Source organism: Budorcas taxicolor, chromosome 9, assembly GCF_023091745.1.
Source record: "Budorcas taxicolor isolate Tak-1 chromosome 9, Takin1.1, whole genome shotgun sequence".
Taxonomy (NCBI): Eukaryota; Metazoa; Chordata; class Mammalia; order Artiodactyla; family Bovidae; genus Budorcas; species Budorcas taxicolor.
In genome coordinates, this window is record NC_068918.1 from 79,107,889 (window position 1) to 79,131,059 (window position 23,171).

Here is a 23,171-nt window from a genome sequence, read left to right on the forward strand (position 1 = left end):
CTGACTCTTAATTAGGCAGAAAAAGAGAACTTGTACACAGGTAGGGTGGACATCATTGTGGAGGGCAACAGAGGTCACCGTGGAGGACAGACAGAGAGTTAAGAGAGTCTGAACAGCCCAGGGAGGGCCCTTCCTCTCAAACTGCTCTTTTAGCATCAGTGATTTCCATCAAACTGGTAAATTTTGGGGGGAAGTGGATCATTCCAAGTTGTCTTCTGAACTGACAGATAAATTTCCATCAGAATGCCCACTGAAGTAACCCTGTATATGTTCAGCTTTATTTAAGAGGAAACGGGCATTAAAACAAATTATCCTATTATGTTGTTAGTTTAAAATCACTTAATAGGTATGATAGAAATAGCTATATTAAAGATGATCAGCTAATGTTATTTTTCATAACCACAAATGAATGCTTTAAATGGAACTTCTATTTAAAGGATTTTGATGCTCTCAAGTAGTTTAGTTTTAGGTATCTATACATGGGCGTAATCCAATCCTTGAGTTTTAGCTCCACGGTGCAGTGGTATCAGTTTTCAAGAACATTTTTGTACTTCTGAAGACCTTCATCTAAAGAACTCAATATCTTTCTCAAATATGAACTTTTGAATCTTGATATAAAAATAGATGTAGTATTTTGAGAAAGATGGGTAGCCTTAGGGAAATGGAAACCCAAAATAATTAGAAGTTCTTTCCTACTGAAGTGTGCGAGTTAGATCATTCTGTCTCTTCACTACTTAGTATTTATAAATATAAAATCACAGAACTAAACTGTTTGTCTAAGAAATGCCTATAAGTTTACATTTTAGCTATTTGTCTTCAGATAGATTTCTCAGTACTGTTTTTAAAATACTCAAGCTTAAATGTATTCTTGTGTAACCTTGCTTACTTGACACTGTATTCATTCTCTGCTTAAGAGAAACTAAGGATTCAAACTTCTGTCAACGGTGTGTTATTCTCTGCCCCACCCCCACCGCGAAACTTCACTTTAAAACTTATGGGAGACATGTGTCCACTTCCTTTGAAACAGACTTAAAAGTCGGGGGATGCACTTGAAAATAGCAGAGCTCCAAGGTCTTGCTGCTTTTGTGGAGTTTATTGAGAACGGTGGCTGGAGCCAGGAAGGTAAGCCTGAGCAGCTGTAGGCGAGTGTGGGTTGTATTTGATGTTCACAAAAGAATGTCAGTGGCAGGGTGTTGCTCAGCGAAGTGTGCATTTTCAAGTTACCCACAGTGGTGTCTATTGTCCTGTTTCTCAATTGAATGATGTCATGTTTCATTTAAGGCTCTTAGTGATGCTGAAGTCTGTGGTCTGCACACCAGGGGGAAAAAGGCAGGGAGAAAGTTGCCAATCAGGTTTTTGTAAAGCCTTTGTGTGTTGGGTTTTGAGAGATAAAAGCTGACTCATGCAATATTTCTGCGGAAGGAGCTGCACAGACTAGTAAAGGCTTCTGGTTTTACCTGACTGAGCTCCCAGTGAGGTCAGTGCATCAGCTGAAGTCAGACGATGTGGCTCCGCCTGGGCAGAGCCCAGGTAGGTGCAAACGTGGATGTGTCTGGGGAACCGATGCTCGACACCCTTGGTCCTTCCTGCTGGAGCAGCCGAGCCCAGCCGCCTTGGTGAGAAACTGTCGTGGAGATTTTCTCCACCACACTGCGCAGGACCAGCTGCTCGCTTGAACATATTACAAGTGTTCTGTTATTACTGCTATGGACTGAAAAGAGTTCTCCAATAATAAGAATTAATCTAGAAGGTGATTTTTTTTTTCCTCCCTCCGAACTGCAGTCTGCCTTCAAAGGTTTTTGTCTTGTTTTGGTTTGAATTTGATCTCCCCTTAAAGTTAGGTTGAAATAATTGAAAGAGCTTGATGTTGGTGACTCTGGGGAGAAAAGTAAAACCTAAGTGTTTCGTGCAGTGACTGCTGAGTATTTTCATGTGCTTTCTTTATGAGGTTCACGCAGGTTAAGCTGGGGAACAAAATAATGTTTGCAAGCTTTATACTTAGCAACTGTAGTGATGGAATCTAGTCTGAGTCTAGTGGTCACCAAAGTTGACGGAGTAAATGCAGTTTCCATGTTGAGTGCTTATTGGTAAGACATTCTTTTGTTAGGAGGAATAATTGGAGAGAAAAAGGCATGGATTGTAGTCAATGCTTTTGCACAGTTGAGTCTGACTTTTATTTTGTTTTTTTATTTTAGTGATACTAATATATTTGAGAGAAGATGTATATATTTGGCATTCCTTTTCATTAATCATATGAATGTAGAAATTAATTCTTTTAATTGAAAATATTTAAATATTTGTTACACTGATGTTGTGATTTTTAGTTTCTTTAAATAACTTTTGCAGATTATAAAAGTGGTACACATTGAGAAAAAGTAGTATTAGGAGGTAAATATCAAAGGAAAAACCATCCATTCTCCTACTTTGTAAAACCAAGGTCAATATTGTATTCTGCATCTTTTGAATCATTTTTCTAATGTGGATAATAAATAAGTGGCATTTTTAATTCAAATTTAGGATCCCTTTCTACTTATGTTTTATAAACCACCCATTTTACTCAACTGTCTAGTATGACCATTTTCTGCCCTTAAGGATTTTAAAGGGCATGACATTCAATAGTTTTATATGGTACTTTCTAGATGGATTTATTTACTCAGATCTCTATTGTTAGACGCTTTGAATTCTCTTCCTCCTCTTTTTTCCTCTGAGAAAATGTTTAGTGTACTTTATGGATGGTTTATTTTCTCAGAGTGCTATTGTTAGTTACTTGGGTTTCTCCTTCTCCTTTCTCCTCCTTTTTCTTTAAGAAATGTTATTTAACCTAATCCTGCCTCTCAAGTGAGCAGAGATGTTTTGGAAACTGAGCATGCTCAATGCAGAGGGAACCTGTGCAAACAGCTATCATTGTTGCTTTACTGCCTTGAGACTGATATTTCCACAGAAACAAAAAAGAAGCCAGAGCATAGATTGTGATATAGTCTAAGTGAAAAAAATTGACGTTTTTTAGCCTTTAGCCAAGTCAGTGATATATATATTTCATCATTGAAGACCTGGCATTAGTAGAATGTAGAAGAAAATTGCTACTTTGTGGTTGCTGCTTGTCCTGTGATTCCAGCTAGGAATGGACCATGCAGGTGTGGCATCCATGCAACTTGGTGTTTATCTTAGGGTTGGGACTGCATCCCTGCAGTTGGATGGGACCTGGGGAAGTCAGCTAGTCCAGCTGCCCCACTAACAAGCGAGGAAACCAGAGACTCAAAGGCTGCAATACAGTGACTTCTCTGGCGGTCCAGTGGTTATGATTCCATGCTTCCACTGCAGGGGTGAGGATTCAATCCCTGGTCAGGGAACTAAGATTCCAATGCCAAGCAGCAGTACAGCCAAAAAAAAAAAAAAAAATTGCAATACAAACCTCCATGGTACAGAGCCAGGGCACAAATGCAAATCCTCTATAGGAGAGACGCCTATAACTTGATTTTTGGCTGGTCCACTGAGCTCTTTCTGTACACACAGTTGGGCATATATTCATTCATTCCTACACACACACACACACACACACACACACATTATTGGCACATTGGTATTGTGCACTTTATACAAGTAGCTTACATTTAGTGCATCATTTCCTGATCTGTAAGCTTTTTTTTTGCCCTATTCTGTGAATCTATGCTATGTGTGCGATACTTAGCAGCTCAATCATCTGACTCTTTGTAACCCCATGACTGTAGCCTGCCAGGCTCCTCTGTCCATGGGGATTCTCCAGGCAAGAATATTGGAGTGGGTTGCCGTGCCCTCCTCTAGGGGCTCTTTCCAACCCAGGGATCGAACCCAGGTCTCCCACATTGCAGGCAGATTCTTTACCGTCTGAACCAAGTATCAGAACTAACGGGCCAGAAATCAGAAACCATAGTCTCTGATTCACAGTTCAACTTTGAGCATGATGTAACCTAACCTATCTTTGTTTCCCATCCATAAAATGTTCCAAAAGTAATGACACATGTGAATGAACTGTGAGGCTTTGTGTGTAGGGTCAAGGGGAGGGACATGTGTGTTTTGTTTTGTTTTTAAAGGATAATTGTCATACAGTTAAAGACCTGGCATATATGGTAAGGCTGATCTGTTATAATAGAGGCTGTTCGGGTTATCTCTTGCTGCATTACAAATCACTCCAGAGCCTAGTGGTTTGGAACAACAACAATCATTTCTAATCTTTCAAGGTTTATGTGAGTCAGGAGTTCAGGAGAGGCTCTGCCAGGTGGTTCTGGCTCAGGGTCTCCTGATGTTGCAGCCAGATATGACAGGGCTGGGGTCATCTCTAAGGCTGTTCTTTCATACCGTCTGGTGCCTGGGCCAGAAACACCCAGTCTGTAGGGGCCAGATCAGCCAGGGTCCCTTCAGCTTCTCTCTGCATATCCATGTGGTCTCATTCCATGATTTCTCCAGCACGTCAGCTTCAGGATAACCAGACTTTTTTTATATGGTGGCTCAGGGCACATCCAGATGCACTTATTGCAAGGCCCTTCTGTCTTCATGCTCTGCCATATTCTAGGGCTTTGGGGTCATGTTCATGGCTTGGGCAGGGTCCCCTGCCACATCTGGGTCCCAGTGGGAAGGGGAAGGATGTGGAGGAACAATGTCTGATGCTGGAAAAATGGACCACCAGAGGGGCATGTGTCTTTTCCACTGGTGAGAATGTGACCACAAGGCCACACCTAATGGCAGAGAGTCTGGAAAGTGTGCTCAGCAGAAACTTTGTTCACTAAGGAAGAAGGGGAGTGGGTTTTTGTGGACAACTGCCAGTCCCCCTGAAAGTGACAACAACATTTTAACCCTGCTTTAACGCTGCTGTCATCACCATCACCTCCCACACTAATTGATCTTCCAAAGCAGATAATAAAGATGAAAAAAAAAAAAAAGCCTTAAGGTCCCCTAGGTCCTCTTTTTTTTTAACTTTATGTTTTCTATTGGGGTAAGGCAAAATGGTTGTCTGAGGAGGACTTACAAATAGCTGAGAAAAGAAGAGCAGCGAAAGGCAAAGGAGAAAAGGAAAGATATACCCATTTGAATGCACAGAACAGCAAGGAGAAATAAGAAAGCATTCCTCAGTGACCAACGTAAAGAAATAGAGGAAAACAATAGAATGGGAAAAACTAGTGATCTCGTCAAGAAAATTAGAGATACCAAGGGAATATTCTATGCAAAGATGGGCACAATAAAGGACAGAAATGGTATGGACCTAACAGAAGGAGAAGATATTAAGATGAGGAGGCAAGAATACACAAAATAACTATACAAAAAAGATCTTGACGACCCATATAACGACGATGGTGTGATCATTACCTAGAGCCAGACATCCTGGAATGGGAAGTCAAGTGGGCCTCAGGGGAATCACTACGAACAAAGCTAGTGGAGATGATGGAATTCCAGTTGAGCTATTTCAAATCCTAAAAGATGATGCTGTGAAAGTGTTGCACTCAATATGCTAGTAAATTTGGAAAACTCAGCAGTGGCCACAGGACTGGAAAAGGTCAGTTTTCATTCCAATCCCAAAGAAAGGCAATGCCAAAGAATGTTCAAACTACCACACAATTGCATTCATCTTACACGCTAGTAAAGTAGTGTTCAAAATTCTTCAAGCCAGGCTTTAACAGTACATGAACCATAAACTTCTAGATGTTCAAGCTGGATTTATCCCATCAGAGGAACCTGAGATCAGATTGCCAACATCTGCTGGATCATCAAAAAAGCAAGAGAGTTCCAGAAAGACATCTGCTGCTGCTGCTGCTAAGTCGCCTCAGTCGTGTCCAACTCTGTGCTACTTCTGCTTTATTGAATACACCAAAGCATTTGACTGTGTGGATCACAACAAACTGTGGAAAATTCTTCAAGACCACCTTACCTCCCTCCTGAGAAATCTGTATGCAGGTCAAGAAGCAACAGTTAGAGCTGGATATGGAAAAACAGACTGGTTCCAAATCAGGAAAGGAGTACGTAGAGTCTGTATATTGTTACCCTGCTTATTTAACTTACATGCAGAGTATATCATGCAAAATGCCAGGCTGGGAATCAAGATTGCTGGGAGAAATATCAATAACCTCAGATATGCAGATGACACCACCCTTATGGCAGAAAATGAAGAAGAACTAAAAAGTCTTGATGAAAGTGAAAGAAGAGAGTGAAAAAGCTGGCTTAAAACTCAGCATTCAGAAAACTAAGATCATGGCATCCGGTCCCATCACTTCATGGCAAATAGATGGGGAAACGGTGCAAACAGTGACAGACTTTATTTTCTCGGGCTCCAAAATCACTGCAAATGGTGACTTCTGCCAAGAAACCTAGACAGCATACTAAAAAGCAGAGACATTACTTTGCCAACAAAGGTCTGTCTAGTCAAAGTGATGGTTTTCCAATAGTCATGTATGGATGTGAGAGTTGGACTATAAAGAAAGCTAAAGTGAAGTGAAATCGCTCAGTCGTGTCCGACTCTTTGCGACCCCATGGACTGTAGCCTGCTGGGCTCCTCCGTCGATGGGATTTTCCGGGCAAAGGTACTGGAGTGGGTTGCCATTTCCTTCTCCAGAGGATCTTCCTGACCCAGGGATTGAACCCAGATCTACCTACATTGAAGGCAGATGACTTACCCTCTGAGCCAAAGAAAGCTAAGTGCCAAAGAATTGATGCTTTTGAACTACGGTGTTGGAGAAGACTCTTGAGAGTCCCTTGGACTGCAAGGAGATCCAACCAGTCCATTCTAAAGGAAATCAGTCCAGAATATTCATTGGAAGGACTGGTGCTGAAGCTGAAACTCCAATACTTTGGCCACCTGATGCAAAGAACTGACTCATTAGAAAAGACCCTGAAGCTGGGAAAGATTATGACAGAGGATGAGATGGTTGGATGGCAACACTGGCTCAATGCACTTGAGTTTGAGCAAGCTCCGGGAGTTGGTAATGGACAGGGAGGCCTGGCGTGCTGCAGTCCATGGGGCCGCAAAGAGTTGGACACGACTGAGCAACTGAACTGAGCTGAACTGATAGCCAGTTAACAAAGTTGTGATAGTTTCAGGTGGACAACAAAGGGACTCAGCCTTACATATACATGTATCCATTCTTCCTCAAACTCCTCTCCCATCCAGGCTGCCATATGACATTGAGCAGAGTTCCCTGTGCCATACTGCATGGCCTTGTTGGTTATCCATTTTAAATATAGCAGTGTGCATCTGTTCAGCCAAAGCTCCCTAACTATCCCTTCTCCTCATTCTCCCTTAGGCCCTCATTTAACCAAACTGACATACCTGTGCCCTCAAATGTAGAAATTCTGGAGTCACCACTTAGCTAAGGCAATTTAGCCAATGTACTAGCTGCGTTAATTAAGAGTATCTATTACAACTCAGTTCTTGCCTAACTGCAGGAGCCATTGTACTTCTCAGTTTTCGCTGACTAACATAGGAATCAATTAGTAAATGATCTGAATATTTAGTAGCAGACTTTACAGCTCAAAGAATTTTTTGATCCTCTTTCAACCCCTCACCTCTTGTTTGAACAAGAACATTTTTGCAAAGCACCCCTTCCTATCCTTGACTTTCTTATCCAAACTTTGCTTTACTGACTCCTCAGCAGTAATAAGATCTTTTTTAATTATTTATTTTAGAAAACATTTAAACTTACAGAAAATTTGCTAAGCTAGTTTGGAGTTTCTATACACCCTTCATCCAGCTTCCCCTAGTCCTCACATCTTGCATTACCAGAGTACATTGGTCAAAACAGAAATTAACATGGTAAGAAGATATTTTTTTTTACCTCTTTATTACCAGACAGCTACAAATAAGAATGAAAACCATGTTCCCTGGATTGAACACTCAGAGCAGCAAAGAACAGGTTTAATTGTAGCCCTGGATCTGCTATTATTAATAATACAGAATCATGTTATTTTAGAAAACCAAGAGGTAGAAATTCACATTGAGATCCAGTGGCTTTTATCTACTGAGCCCTCCACTATTATCTCAGAGATGGGTAGAGGAGGATTCCTCAAATACTTGGTACTATCTTTGACACATATAAATGAGTACCTTTTATAACTTTGACTCTTGAAAATGTGTGTGTGTTTTGAATCATGAAATCAGTTTGCAACTTTAGGCTCTACTGAAGACTCACTGGGTATTAAATGAACTTTTCTGGTTGATAGAGTAATTTCCTGCTTTATTCCTCTGTTTCCTCCTCTTCACAGACAGTATCATAAGGAACATAATTTTATCATTGATCCTGAGCACTACACATTCTCTCGACGTCCATGACTGTCCTGCCAAGGAACTCCAATTAAGTATTTAAAGTCTACAATAGCCATGAGCAGAATTTGAAAACCCTGATCACCCTCCTCCCTCGCTGCACATATAGCCCTCCCTTGCCTTGTAAAGCTCTCCTGGTGTCTGGTGACAGGGCGTGGTCGGTTTTGACCCCTTGGGTTCCCCATGTAGCATGAAAATATGGTCAGAAAAGCCTGGACTTTTCCTGCCAATGAAAGTTCTGCTTCCCCCTTAAATCAGCCTCAGAGGCAAGTTAGAGCCAAGAAGTGCTACTTTTGATTCTGGCAGTGACATTCCAAAGGAGGGCAATTAAAATAATGGAGGTTTGAGGAGCAAACAAAGAAAGGCCAAGGAATTTGAGCTCTTTCTCCTAGAAAAAAATATTAGAGATTTGCCATGAAGCAAAACATGTGGGAGCCGGACAGCCATATTGTTCATTTTATTGAGGATGGCACAAGAAGGAATATTTTTATGTTGATGGCTTTAGACTACAGTACTGCTGGTTGTAAGCGTCAAGCCCCACCCCCACCACTGCCCCCACCTCCATCTCCAGGTTTACCAAGGGTCAGATGAACCAAGGCCCTCGAGCTGGGAAAATCAGCTTATTTAGGGTTTTCATGGTCAAAAGAGCCACTGACATAGGCCATTAGCAACAACTGGCAAGTTCTCCTAAGTTGCTATATTATTAGCCCTGCGTTTGAGATTTGGTAAGAAAAACAGGTTTTGAGAAGGAAAGCAAAGCAAAGCAACACATTACCCAAGTGTTACCATAGGTGCTAACATCTTTCACGCACAGCAGACGATAAAGCTTTCTTGCTCTTCGGTTTTCTCTCTGGGTGTTTCAGTTTATCATGGGAAACCAGCCACCCCAATATCTAGTACACAGCACTTGTCTCCAAATGCTGTTGCTGCGAACTCATAACAATATTGTCTATTAACGAACAGAGTAAAAAAAGATAAACTTCAAACTGTACATACCTTTTCATTCACTATTATTGGGACAAAGATTGGTACGGAAGTTAAGTTTAAATATTAAATATATATAATATTCAAAATAGTGTTAGTTGCTCCCATTCTTTGCATGTCCCATTCTTTGCAACCCCATGGACTGTAGCCCGCCAGGCTCCTCTGTCCATGGAATTCTCCAGGCAGGAATACTGGAGTGGGTTGCCGCTCCTTTCTCCAGGGGATCTTTCCGACCCAAGGATGGAATCCAGGTCTCCTACATTGCAGGCAGATTCTTCACTGTCTGGAAGTGAGCGTGTATTTCACACTTGTAGCACATCTCAGTTTGGATGAGCTGCAGTTCAAGCACTCAATAGTCACATGTGGCTACTGGCTACTATGTTGAACAATGTAGCTCTGGAGATAAATATTAATAACTGATTAATTGTATTAGGAAGAATAAGCCAGAGAGGGTGGAAATCTGAAATTATTTTAAAGGTGGTGAGAGCAAGACTAGACAATTTTTATGAAGAACATTTCCTTATGTGAGAAAACTATAATTATCTTCTAAGCAATGAATCAGCATAAACATTGTTATCCACCTGCAGTCTCCTATTATATGCCATTAAATGACCTAGCTTTAAAGGTTTCACTTCTGTCATTAGTAATTTTGGAAGGTATTTAATTTGGGGCCGTAAGTTTGGCTAAATACTAGCACTCCAAATACCTCGTATATTCTATTTTACAAAATGTCTGGCTTGCAGTCTGAATAGGCTGATTCAGTGTCCTAGAGAACGTGGCCTGGTATTGAAACAAATGAAGTCTTCCTTGCTAGGGTCCAATTCATGTTGCCATGTAAGATTCATCCATGAAGTGAACCGTTGACTTGAGTTTCTTGTCCCACTTTCTCCTGCCTTTGAAAGTATGAAAGACACTAGCAGCCCTAGTAGGCCAAAGTGGATTCTCAGTCCCAATACTGGCTGGTTAACTTCCAGTGGAAGTAAGTAAAACAAAACATGAGTCTCTCTGTTGTGTTCATTTTTCACCATCCTGATAATGAATATTTCCCAAGAGTTATGTAACTATCAAATATGGTTTTCTCAAATGAGACTATGACTTAGGACCAAACAGAAGTTGGGGAGGAGGGTGGATACTACTCTATCTGAAAATCAGAGCATCTGGAAAGGGAGGATGAGATGGCTGGACAGCATCACTGATGCAATGAACATGAACTTGGGCAAACTCCAGGAGATGGTGAGGGGCAGGAAGGCCTGGCATGCTGCAGTCCATGGGGTTGCAAAGAGTCAGACACGACTGGGCAACTGAACAACGACAACAACATGGTCTCATTGGCCTTTTGGGACCATAAAGAATCCTTATATACTTCCCAAGTCAGCACCCATTCCAGAAAGGGACATCAACCTTATGGTTGTGATAGATGCCAGTGTGTGTCTGCTCCTAATCTTAACTACCCAGGACTTTCTTTTTTTAAAAAAAACAAGTTATTTGTTTATTTATGGCTGTGCTGGTCTTTGTTGCTGTGCACAGGATTTTCGCTAGTTGCACAAAACGGGGACTACTCTCTAGTCGCCACGCTTGGGCTTCTCATTGCAACGACTTCTCTTGAGCACAGGCTCTAGGGTGTGCAGGCTTCAGTAGCTGTGGCTTGTGGGCTTAGCTGCCCAGCGGCATGTGGGATCTTCCCAGACCAGGAATCAAACCTGTGTCCCCTGCATTGGCAGGCGGATTCTTAAGCACTGACCCACCAGGAAAGCCCTGCCCAGGACTTTCTTAACGCCAGTCCCAAACATGAGTAAGCATCCTTTGCTGCAAACACACCTAAATGCCTGGCTGTTTCTTGGATTTTCCAACATTCAAGTTGGCCCAGGATTTTTTGCACAAGTACATTTTAACTACTATAACCAATCCCAGTTTTATAGGCCATAAAGTTGTTACAGAGAAAGCAGAAAGAATATCGCAAAAGCTTTTAAAAAATTGTGGGAAATATACCATGTGGTAGTGGTTATACTGGTAATTTACTCATTTCCTACATGTTTCTTACCATGCCTTCTTGTTGATTCAAGTTAGTTCCTTTATTTTATATTCATAGTTTTACTATTTGCAGTCCACTCTTAACACTAATATTTGCCAAGAATATAAACCACCAAGAGGACTTCCGTGGCGGCTCAGAAGATAAAGCGTCTGCCTACAATGCAGGAGATCTGGGTTTGATCCCTGGGTCGGAAAGATCCCCTGGAGAAAGAAATGGCAACCCACTCCAGTACTCTTGCCTGGAAAATCCCAAAGGACATTGGATCCTGGTGGGCTACAGTCCATGGGGTTGCAAAGAATTGGACATGACTGAGTGACTTCACTTTTCTAAACCACCAAGAAAAGTCTGAATGTTAAAGGATACAGACTTGATGGGTTCTTTTATATTCTAAAAATATTGGTACCAGCTGTTTGATGATCTTTATTATTGAGTCAAACCAAATTCACGTTCCTTTTGAAAAGACTGTCATTGATCTATATTCTTGTTATTGTGTTTGTCTTATTAAAACCTTCCATACCTGAGTTTCACTCTCCTATTTTTCTAACAAGGTCTAGAAACATGGATTTGGGGGAATTTTGAAATGAAGCAGATTTCTTTATCAGTCACACTATTGCAAGACATTTTGCTTCTATAAACTTGGGATCACATTACTAGGGGGATAAAGTGCAGATCCTGCCTTACAAATGAAGAAGATTGGAACTTTGTGTTTTGTCTGAATAGCTTCTGAAAGTTTAAATTCCATACCGGGCCTGTTTCGAACCCAAGATTTAAGTACTACAGGCTTTAAATTTTCTCTTCTTATTCCCTTTTCTAAATACTAACAGCCCCATTTCTTTAGAAACAGTTCTGATGTTTATTATTTAATTGCATATGGTCACACTGTCATGTTATCTACCTGGACACATGGAAAGTAGTAGTTCATCAGATATACACTGTAACAGTGTAACCCCATGTACACAGCAAATGGAAAGCCAGCTTTCGAGAAGCGATTTAGAGAAATGTTGTGATAGGATGATTAAGTTTTAAAGAGGATGTGGGTCTCAATATTTTGAGTTTTCTTGTCCAGTACTGGAGAATCATTGTCCACGGAACACTTTGTTTAATGCTATATACAAGTAAAGTGTAAAATTGTCAGCATCATTAAGCAGTGGTGTTTCCAGGTTGGTAAAGTTTTGTGGAGTTGTAGTAGAATACTTAAAATCTAGAACAGTGGTTCTCAAAATACTCTAATATTTCAATATTAATAAATATTTTATTAATGTAATAAAACATAGGATGTGTGTGGGGGGGGTTGTTTGTTTGTTTTTTAAATACATAAGCATCCCCTTGGTGCTTGTTGAAGCTGTAGATTCCTTGTGCCCTGAGCACTGAGCCTTGATTTAGTAAATCTGGACTAATCGCTCTGTCCTCAGGTGCTCATACTTTGAGGCCAGGCACAGTGCTTTTCAAGCTTTAAAGCACTTGCACATGGCATGGCGTCTTGGTAAAAAGCAGACTGAAAAAAAAAAAAGTAGGTCTAAGGTAGCACCAAAGGCTTTTAGTGAAGTCGCTCAGTCGTGTCCGACTCTTTGCCACCCCATGGACTGTAGCCTATCAGGCTCCTCCGTCCATGGGATTTTCCCAGCAAGAGTGCTGGAGTGGATTGCTTTTCCTTCTCCAGGGAACTTTCCCGACCCAGGAATTGAACCCGGGTCTCCCGCATTGCAGGCAGACGCTTGACCGTGGGAGCCATCAGGGAAGCCCAAAGGCTTTTAAGTCTGACGCAATTCCAGGCGACGCTTTAAAAACTCCGCCTTTGCCATTTAACGTCCTATGGGTATCTTTGCATTTCCGTCTATACCTAGCGTGCTTTTTGCTTTTGACCGTGTCCCTTGAGCTAGGTTTTAAGCACCTTCAAACCTTTTCTGTTAGCTCTAATTTTAAATACTTGCCTATCTTGCTTATCTTGTCCGTTTCTTTATTTTTCTTCACGTGTATAGATGCGCACCAGTTGCGTCGTGAAGTGCGGTCAGCTGTAACACAAGCTCCATATCTCAGAACCACAGCCAGGCACTCCCGCTCCGGGGACCTCGGGGCCATGGAGCTCTCCGACAGTGACCGCCCGGTCAGCTTCGGCTCCACGTCGTCCTCGGCTTCCTCCCGGGACAGCCATGGTTCCTTCGGCAGCCGAATGACCTTAGTTTCAAGCAGCCACCTGGGCTTGTTTCCTCAGGATAAGGAAGCAGGGGCCATAAAACTGGAGCTGATGCCAGCCAGGCCGTTTTCCAGCAGCGAGCTGCAGACGGACCGTGTGGCCGGGCAGCAGAGCACAGACGAGGGCGGCGAGAGGCAGCCCCGGGCACAGCGCAGAGTGGAAGCCAACGGGGCAACCAAAACGGGGGCCGAATCGGCCACCAGCCCCAAGCTGCTCTATGTGGACAGAGTTGTACAGGAGATTCTGGAGACCGAACGGACTTACGTGCAAGATTTAAAGAGCATCGTAGAGGTAAGATGCACTGTGGGGGGGGTGTTTAAAGATTGTCCTGCAGGATCAATATCCCCTCGAAATAAAGGGCAAGGAAGGGCTTGCAGCAAAGGGCTTCCTAGGAAGCCCGCTGTCTCCTGAGAGGCAGAGATGGTGTAAATGTTTAAATAGATCATCACTTAAGAGGAAGCCCTAGGGCTATTATCACTGGGTTAAGATCCTCAATGTTTGCATTCGTGGATCGATTACGTGTTGGGAGTAAGCATGATGCTATCAGTGCCTACACTGGGGTGTTGTGTTAGTGACTCCTGCCCCAAAGATCTGTGAGACGGACAGACAGGATGCAAGCTTCCTGACTTGCAGGTGTCAGGGGTGTGTTGACCGAGCTCCTTGGGTCATCTTCAGCTTAATCACAGTTGTCTCCTGGTGTCTAGAGCTTCCAAAGCTGCCAGTGCCTGTGTCTCACCTCCAAAGAAGGATTTCATTGGTTTGGGGTGTGGCCAGGAGGTGGGCAGAAGATCCCCAGGTGATTCTTCTACTCAAACAAGCATGGGAATTATGTTTCAGGTTGTTTTCTGTGTTGGTTGCTGTTTAGGGGAAGGTGGTGAAAGGGAAAGAAGAACCCTGGACTTGGTCTTAGGTGTTTACCTTTTACTTTTATACTAAACAAATTCGTGTAAATTATTTGACTCTCTGCAAACTGAACTTTGCTCAGGTACCAGATCCAAGACTCTGGAAATTCAGTTATTAATTTGTTATGATTGTTGTTTCCCTGTATTATTTCTTTTTTAATTTTTATTTTATGCTGGAGTATAGTTGACTTATCCAGTTATTAATTTGACTTTGATTATAGCTAGGTTTTTAAGGATAAAATGATAATTATCAGAACAGTTCAGATGCTAATTCGTTCTCAATAATTTAAAATATTACCTTTCAAATTGATACATTATGAAGCTATACTCCCTACGCTGCCTGGTACTGTCCCAGGTTCTTTCATGTGTTAGTGCTCATTTCCTGTTTTAGATTTTTAATCTAAATGTGTTTCAGAATAAACTGGTGGAATATTTGCTGATGAGGACATTCTCCACCAAACACATACACTCTTACAGCTTTAGGGGAAAAAAAATTCTAGGACACAATTGTGTTTTCAGTTCCACAAATGATCAAACCAGACAGTCTTCTAAAAATAGTTATGACATAACTTCCCAGTAAAAATAGAAAAAAAATCAATTGATGCTCAACCAAAACAATATGTGATACCAAATGTAGAGTAAAACCAGGCCAATTGTTTCTTGAATTTCAACAATGATGTCATTTGTACTTGAGAAGAAATACCTGTGAAACTGCCAAAATTTGTGAAACCTCTCAGGAAATTTATGGTTGTCAAAGCTTTCTTTGGCCTTTTTTTCTTTGTTTCTTGCTTGGAAACTTTACCACTTCATCGAAACTCACCATACCTACAGAGAAACCTTTAGTGTCTGAGCTGGAATTCTATGAACACTTGTTTTTTTCTGAGGCCAGTTAACAAACTTTAAGTGAGAAGAAATACAATAAGAGATCTATGAAAGAAAATAGGTTAAAACAGGATTTTTTGCTTCAATAAAATACCTTAAAATTTTTTTATTTTCTAACAGTTTCAGCAGAAGTTTTATTCTAAACTGTACAAATATTCTTGCCTTATTTTTTCCCCTTATCAAGGAATTAGCCAATGTTTTGCACTACGGGTTGGTGGACTTTTGCTATAAAGGACCAGATGGTAACTCTTTTTGGCTTTCTGGGCCCTAAACTGTCAATCCTAACTGTTCACTTGTGCCACTATAGCCCAAGAGCAGCCCCAGACTCTACGTCAGTGAATGGGTGTGGAAGTTCAAGGAAAACTTTAGGGCCATTTTTGACCCAAGGACCATGGTTTGCCAAACCCCGTATTTGCTTATAAATCTGTGCTTTCATTTCATCAACTGTGAAATGAGACTAATAAATGATACTTGCCTAATAAGGTTGGTGTTATGATAATTAGATAATATATGAAAAGCTCATACAACAGTGCCTGGTACATGGTAAGCAATTAATAAATGGGAACACTTATCATCTCAGGCCTCTTCTGAATTTGCTGGCTGAGACTGAGCACCATTTATAGCTATCTTCTGTCTTATCTGAAGTCTTTTACAAAAATAAATAGATTTAGTCATATACTACAGTAGAAATTTCATTAGGAAAGAGTAATTTTTAAGTGGGTGATTCCAACATTATTATTTTGAAGGCAATTGGGTTATTTATAAAGAACCCAGGGAAAATCTAAGGTGACACATAATTAGGGAGAAGAAAGATGAAGAAGGGTGTTGGGAAGGAGGGTAGTTTGAAGAAAACGTCCCAAATAGAGAGGGAAGCACCTGGGCAGGAAGAAGATGCCGCTTTGTTCAGGAAGTCTCTGGAATGCTTTGAGTCACTTCCCCTCCCCACCTAGAAAAGTGCAGAATCTCTTCAGATCACGATTGGTCGCTGCAGCCTCTTCCTCACACACTTTTGTATGTGACCACCTCTGTTTTTCAAGATCACAATTTTCACAGAATGGTTAGACTCGTTTTATGTAGTTCTTTGCCTTATGGAGGCTTCCCAGGTGGCGTCAGTGGTAAAACTCCACCTGCCAATCAATGCAAGAGACTCGAGACATGAGTTCAATCCTGGGGTCAGGAAGATCCCTTGGAGTAGGAAAGGGCAACCCACTCCAGTATTCTTGCCTGGAAAATTCCATGGACAGAGAAGTCTGGCAGGATCCAATCCATGGGGTCACAAAGAGTCAGACACGACTGAGCATGCACCCCTCCTTTATGGAGTATAACCAATTATTTTCCACCTTGCAGCAACTTTACCCAATAAGGACTGTTATGAGTATTCTTTTAAAACACAAGATGTCAACTCCTTTAAAAATCTGTTTTCCTTAATCTATTTCCAATCTGTTTTAAAAATTCTGTAGCTGATTGCTTTAGTATCTTTGATTTTTCAAGTGCAGAGTTAAATGGGGAAAATGCTACTTAGTAACAACCTACCATCATAAGTTTTTACCACACAAAGAGAGTTTGTTAGTTGACTTTCTAAGCAAGAATCATTTCTGAAGAAAAACCACCTAGTTATTTATAGAGATAACTGGGAAGTTGTTTTTCACTTACACAGTAGCATAGTTTCAAACTGTCTGAGTGACTGAGTGATAATCTCTCAGTGGTGTCCAACTCTTTGCAACCCCATGGACTTAACAGCCTGCCAGGCTCCCCTCTCCATGGAATTCTCCAGGCAAGAGTACTGGAGTGGGTTGCCATTTCCTTTTCCAGGGTTCAGACTGTGCACTCTGCTTTACTGAGTTCCCACTAATGAATGGCCTTCAGTAGTCATTCTTGGTCGTATTTATTTCCCTTAGTTACATTTTATCTGTAGTGTATCTTATCCATACATATCCTCACCACTCAGGTTTATATTCTGTCCTTAGAATTTATAAACAAACATTTTTGTGAAAGGCCATTGATATATACACTGATTTAAAAGATGTTAACAGTTAGAACTGGACATGAAACAACAGACTGGTTCCAAATAGAAAAAGGAGTCCGTCAAGGCTGTACATTGTCACCCTGCTTATTTAACTTATATGCAGAGTACATCATGAGAAATGCTGGGATGGAAGAAACACATGCTGGAATCAAGACTGCTGGGAGAAATATCAATAACCTCAGATATGCAGATGACACCACCCTTATGGCAGAAAGTGAAGAGGAGCTAAAAAGCCTCTTGATGAAAGTGAAAGAGGAGAGTGAAAAAGTTGGCTTCAAGCTCAACATTCAGAAAACGAAGATCATGGCATCCGGTCCCATCACTTCATGGGGAATAGATGGGGAAACAGTAGAAACAGTGTCAGACTTTATTTTGGGGGGCTCCAAAATCACTGCAGACGGTGACTGCAGCCATGAAATTAAAAGACGCTTACTCCTTGGAAGAAAAGTTATGACCAACCTGGATAGTATATTCAAAAGCAGAGACATTACTTTACCGACTAAGGTCTGTCTAGTCAAGGCTATGGTTTTTCCCGTGGTCATGTATGGATGTGAGAGCTGGACTGTGAAGGAGGCTGAGCGCCAAAGAATTGATGCTTTTGAACTGTGGTGTTGGAGAAGACTCTTGAGAGTCCCTTGGACTGCAGGGAGATCCAACCAGTCCATTCTGAAGGAGATCAACCCTGGGATTTCTTTGGAAGGAATGATGCTAAAGCTGAAACTCCAGTACTTTGGCCACCTCATGCGAAGAGTTGACTCATTGGAAAAGACTCTGATGCTGGGAGAGATTGGGGGCAGGAGAAGGGGACGACCCAGGATGAGATGACTGGATGGCATCACGGACTCAATGGATGTGAGTCTGAGTGAACTCCGGGAGTTGGTGATGGACAGGGAGGCCTGGCGTGCTGTGATTCATGGGGTCGCAAAGAGTCGGACACAACTGAGCGACTGAACTGAACACAGTATGCCTTGGTAGCTCAATATGGTACCACACAGTATCTGAGTAGCTTATTTCTGAGAAGAGATCCTGCTCACACATTATCTGGGCAATAGGATTCTCAGCTGTTGGTGATAATGCAAAGAAGGATGTACGTCTTTCACTACGTAACGACATTGTATTAAAACTTTTCTGAAATATACTGGATTTTGTTTTCTTTCCCATGCCATTTAGAAATTTAAAAATGAATTCTGAAGATTTAACTGAGAAATGTTATTGTTCTTGCTTCCGGTCTTCATTGCAGGCCCTTTTCTCTGTCCCCTCCATTCCCTCCCCGTGGCAACTCCCTCCTCTGCTCCTTTGCCTGACATCCTAGTCATTTGGTTTGTACACTTGACATTTTAGAGAGAGGTGAGGTCTTGACTATCGACCATACTGAGAACAACAAGAGAGCTGTTATTTCCATTTCTATATATGGGTCCTACTAGCATTCACAGATAAAATGAGATAATAAGTATGAAAGCTAGTTTTAAAAGTTAAAAGTAAAACCGCCAGTGATACAATTTGTGGAGAGAGAGAAATTCATAGCTGGAAAGTAGGAAATAAGGGTTTCTTTCATGTTTAATAGGATCTTAGATTAACTGACCAGAGATTCTCATGGGCAGAGTGGGTTTCTTTAATCTTTATAAATGATCTATAAAAGAGCCTTTGACAGCCTCATGAGACTTGGCCCTGGATATAGTTCATGGCCTGTTTTAAACTTTTATGAAGGGTTTTAAATAGTTCATAACATTATCTAATACTGTGTAATTAGAAATTATATCCCTACTACAAAATAGGATCTTTGAAATATAAGAAATCCTAAATTAAATCATATTTGGGGATGTTGAGGACATGTACATTTAGTGAGGGGAAAGTAGGTAAAATATTAAAAGGAACATGTGAGTTTATTTTTTTCTATCATATTCTAAAAAGTTAAAATCCTTTTTCAAGCACCTTTATCCATACAGTGTGCTAAAAGCTAAGAAGTTATTATTATAGCCTTGCTGTGTAAAATTTAAAGAACCAAAGCTTTAAGCAATCCTTGTTAAAAGCATTCAGCATTATTCAAAAGCTGTAGCTACACAAGGATTAGGCTGTTGATCTCCAACCTCCAGCTCTTGTATTTCTTGATCGGCATGAACTCTTTGTTTATCGCGTGATAGTACAGATAGTTGGAGAAGGAAATGGCAACCCACTCCAGTAGTCTTGCCTAGAGAATCTCGTGGACAGGGGAGCCTGGTGGGCTGCTGTCCATGGGTCACACAGAGTTGGACACGACGGAAGCGACTTTGCATGCATGCATTGGAGAAGGAAATGGCAATCCACTCCAGTGGTCTTGCCTGGAGAATCCCAGGGACAGAGGAGCCTGGTGGGCTGCCATCTATGGGGTCACACAGAGTTGGACATGATGGAAGCGACTTAGCAGCAGCAGTACAGACAATGTTAGGATAAGGTGGACGAGAAGAGAGATGCTTTTCACCCACTTAGTGTTTCCCTGGTGGCTCAGAGGTTAAAGCATCTGCCTCCAATGCAGGAGACCCAGGTTCGATCCCTGAGTCAGGAAGATCTCCTGGAGAAGGAAATGGTAACCCACTCCAGTATTCTTGCCTGGAGAATCCCATGGATGGAAAAACCTGGTAGGCTACAGTCCACAGGGTTACAAAGAGTCGGACATGACTGAGTGACTTCACTTTCACTTTAGTGACATAAAACGTATTGAATACAATTCTTCCTGTTGCCATAGCTTCGAGAAGAGGCTGCCCTTAGCACCATAGGTATCCACTAGCTGGAACGTGAATTGTCTTACACTTGGGAAGTGAGCCTCTCCCAGATCTGTGCAGAGTGAATGAAGGAACCCAGTGGTCAGGCCCAGGAAGTCTGTGCTGTGCTTAATTATGGACCCTGCCTGAAGACTTAGCTTTTAGGCTGATGAGGTGACTAAGACTTGGATAACATGGAATCTGAGTGGATTTTTGTCCTGCGCCACCTCTCAGAGACAACACTATCGAACTTGGAGGTGTTTTCTCTTGAAGCCTGGTTTGATTCAGCTGGAGAGAGAAGATGGTTGGTGTGGAAAGGTCAGTTCATAGCTCTGCTACTCCTCTCTCTTGGCCATGGAGGGATAGCTTTACATGGGTGTTCCCTGGACCAGCCACAGCTGCATAGGATACTTGACGAGAAAAGTTTTGAACCAAGGGAGGAGGCTGATGAGATGTCATTGCTTTTATTGTCTTTTTATTTGCACATGTCCTCACTCAATACTTTCCCTCTAGTGTAACAACATTTATTAAACTGACACTTTTTATGAGGTTCCTTCAGACTAACATTTCTTGAATACTGAGGGAATTATGTGTTCAATGCTAGCGTGTAGGACTTGGCAGGGATTGTTTTTAACGAAGGCTTGTTACGTGGGTGGATTTAATAAAGTGCTTACACTGTAGTACTTGGCACGTTTTAATGTACTTTTTCTTTTACATGGCATTTGAGCACTTTTATTTGAATGTGTCTCTTTATTTTTCCTTCCAGGGGCTTTTCTCACATTGGGTGAATGAGATCTTTGCTAAAACCGTTTGAGGTCTATGGTAATTTTGAAGCAAACCTGCTAAGTAGTTTTAGGCTTATGTATTGGATTGGCCAAAAAGTTTGTCTAGGTTTTTCTGTAACATAGGAAACCTGAATGAACTTTTTGGCCAAGCCAATAGGAGTTGTTCATCAAATAACACATCTAACCACTGTATATGAGCCCCCCAAACGTCACTTTGACTCTTTGTTTCCATGCCTCTTTGTTGCTCTTATGCCCTCTCCTTCCTTGCTCTACCCCACTCTCACCTCTTGCCACCTTAACAATGACAGAAACTTAGAGGGTAAGAACATAGTGATTTTGAGTATTCGTCTCCTCTACTGGTTACAGCCTAATATTGGCGGGGGGGGGGGGGGGGTGCCTGGCCTTTCATGTCTTTTAAAAGTCCATCCTGTTCATACCTTCTGATTAACTGCTGCTGCTGCTGAATCTCTTCAGTCATGTCCGATTCTGCTTGACCCGATAGACGGCAGCCCACCCGGCTCCCCTGTCCCTGGGATTCTCCAGGCAAGAATATTGGAGTAGGTTGCCATTTCCTTCTCCCATGTGTGAAAGTGAAAAGTGAAGGTGAAGTCTCCCAGTCGTGTCCTACTCAGCGACCCCATGGACTGCAGCCTACCAGGCTCCTCCAAACATGGGATTTTCCAGGCAAGAGTACTGGAGTGGGGTGCCATTGCCTTCTCTGGATTAAGTGCTAGTGAACATCAAAACTAGCTCAACATGGACAGCATTTAGTAAAAGCAAAGTGAGTAGAGGTGTGTAGGGTTGCTGTGCAAAGGTTGTTGTTGACTGTTCACAAGAGTTCATGTATACTTAATAAATAATGTCAGTTTATTCCCTCCAAATGGTTCTAGCCAGATTTTGAGTCAAAACCTAGGAAAATTATTCAAAATAACTATATTGGTCAGGTTCTCCTGGGAGCATGGTAGATAGAAACCATAAACTTGGTGACCACACCCACCACCTCAATGAATCCAAATAGCTATAAACATACTACGTGGCTACTACTTCTAAATTTTCTAGATATATACCTTAATAGCAACAAAAACACTAAAACATAACATTAACAGTAGCTTGTATTTGGGTGCTTACCAGATTTCAGGCACTGAATTAAGCAGTTACAGCCTCACCCACAGCCCCACTATGTGGGTACTATTATAATTTTCTTATTTTTAGCACAAGACTATTGCATGTACTGAGAGTAAAGGAACTTGTCCAAGGTTTGTAAATGGTTAGTGTTGAAACAGGAACTGGAATGTTAGGTTTCACTCCAAAGGCCTCATTTACTACTACATTGCTGTTGCAAATCTCCCCTTAGAGTCTAGCAGAGAGCTCAGAGGTTTGGTCGTCTTCCTAAGCTCTCTGGAGCAGGGTGTTGCAACAGCAGCATGGTAGACATTCGGGACTGGTAGTGCCGTCTGTGGGGTCGCACAAAGTCGGACATGACTGAAGTGACTTAGCAGCAGCAGCAGTGCTTGGTTATCAGGGACAGTCGTTCTTCGTTATGGGGGATAGTCGTGTGTGTTGTAGGATGTTAGCATCAAACCTGGCCTCCGCTCACTAGATGTCAGTAGAACCACCACCATCCCCACTTATGACAACCAAAACTGTTTCTAGATATTGCCATATAACCCCCAAGGGACAAAATTCCCTTGGCTGAGAAACACTGTTTTAAAAATTTGGAAGGCATAGTGTATAAGTGTAAGTAAAGCCACAGTAACAAATCGGCCCCCCAGTTTAGTGATGTAATACAACAGAAGCTTCTCCTTTTGCAGTCGTGTATGTGTGTGTTCAGGTTAGTGGACGCTGTGCCATTCCATGCACCAATTGATAGAAGGCAGGGGAAGGAGAGTTTTTGAGACAAGCATAGAAACGGCTCACCTCTTCTCTCATGCCACATCAAGCTGTAAGTTTGGAGATATAGTCTGTGTGCCCAAAGAAGGAAGGAAACATTTTTGTGAACAACTGCCAGTGTCTACCATGTATTATATTGGATTGGCCAAAAAGTTCATTCAAGTTTTTTCATAAGATGTTGTGGAAAAATGCAAATGAACTTTTTGGTCAACCCAATATGTAACTGCAATATTCTCTTTATAAAAACCTACACCTGGCATCCCACCACTAAAAGGTAAAAATAAAAAATACATAAGGAAGAAAGCAGGAAAGATCTTGATGGTGCTTACTGCCAAGTTTATAGTTAACTCTCTACTAAATAACCCTATAGAATGTTTTAAATGGAATTCTTCATTTAGGACTTAGACTAAGATGTACCTTCCCTTATTCCTCTCTCCCCTCTTACATATTTCCA

General features: G+C 41.7%; 1 protein-coding gene and 1 non-coding gene across 2 annotated transcripts in view; both read left to right on the top strand.

Annotated features, from left to right (window-relative positions):
- Window positions 1–23,171, top strand: part of PLEKHG1 (pleckstrin homology and RhoGEF domain containing G1) — a 147,920-nt gene that overhangs the window by 30,295 nt on the left and 94,454 nt on the right. The window contains exon 2 of the mRNA XM_052645782.1: window positions 13,280–13,785. Within this exon, the coding sequence (XP_052501742.1) occupies window positions 13,280–13,785 (506 nt within the window). The remainder of the gene's footprint in view (window positions 1–13,279; window positions 13,786–23,171) is intronic.
- Window positions 19,775–19,847, top strand: TRNAW-CCA (transfer RNA tryptophan (anticodon CCA)). The gene has a single exon. It is a non-coding gene; the product is annotated as a tRNA-Trp (tRNA).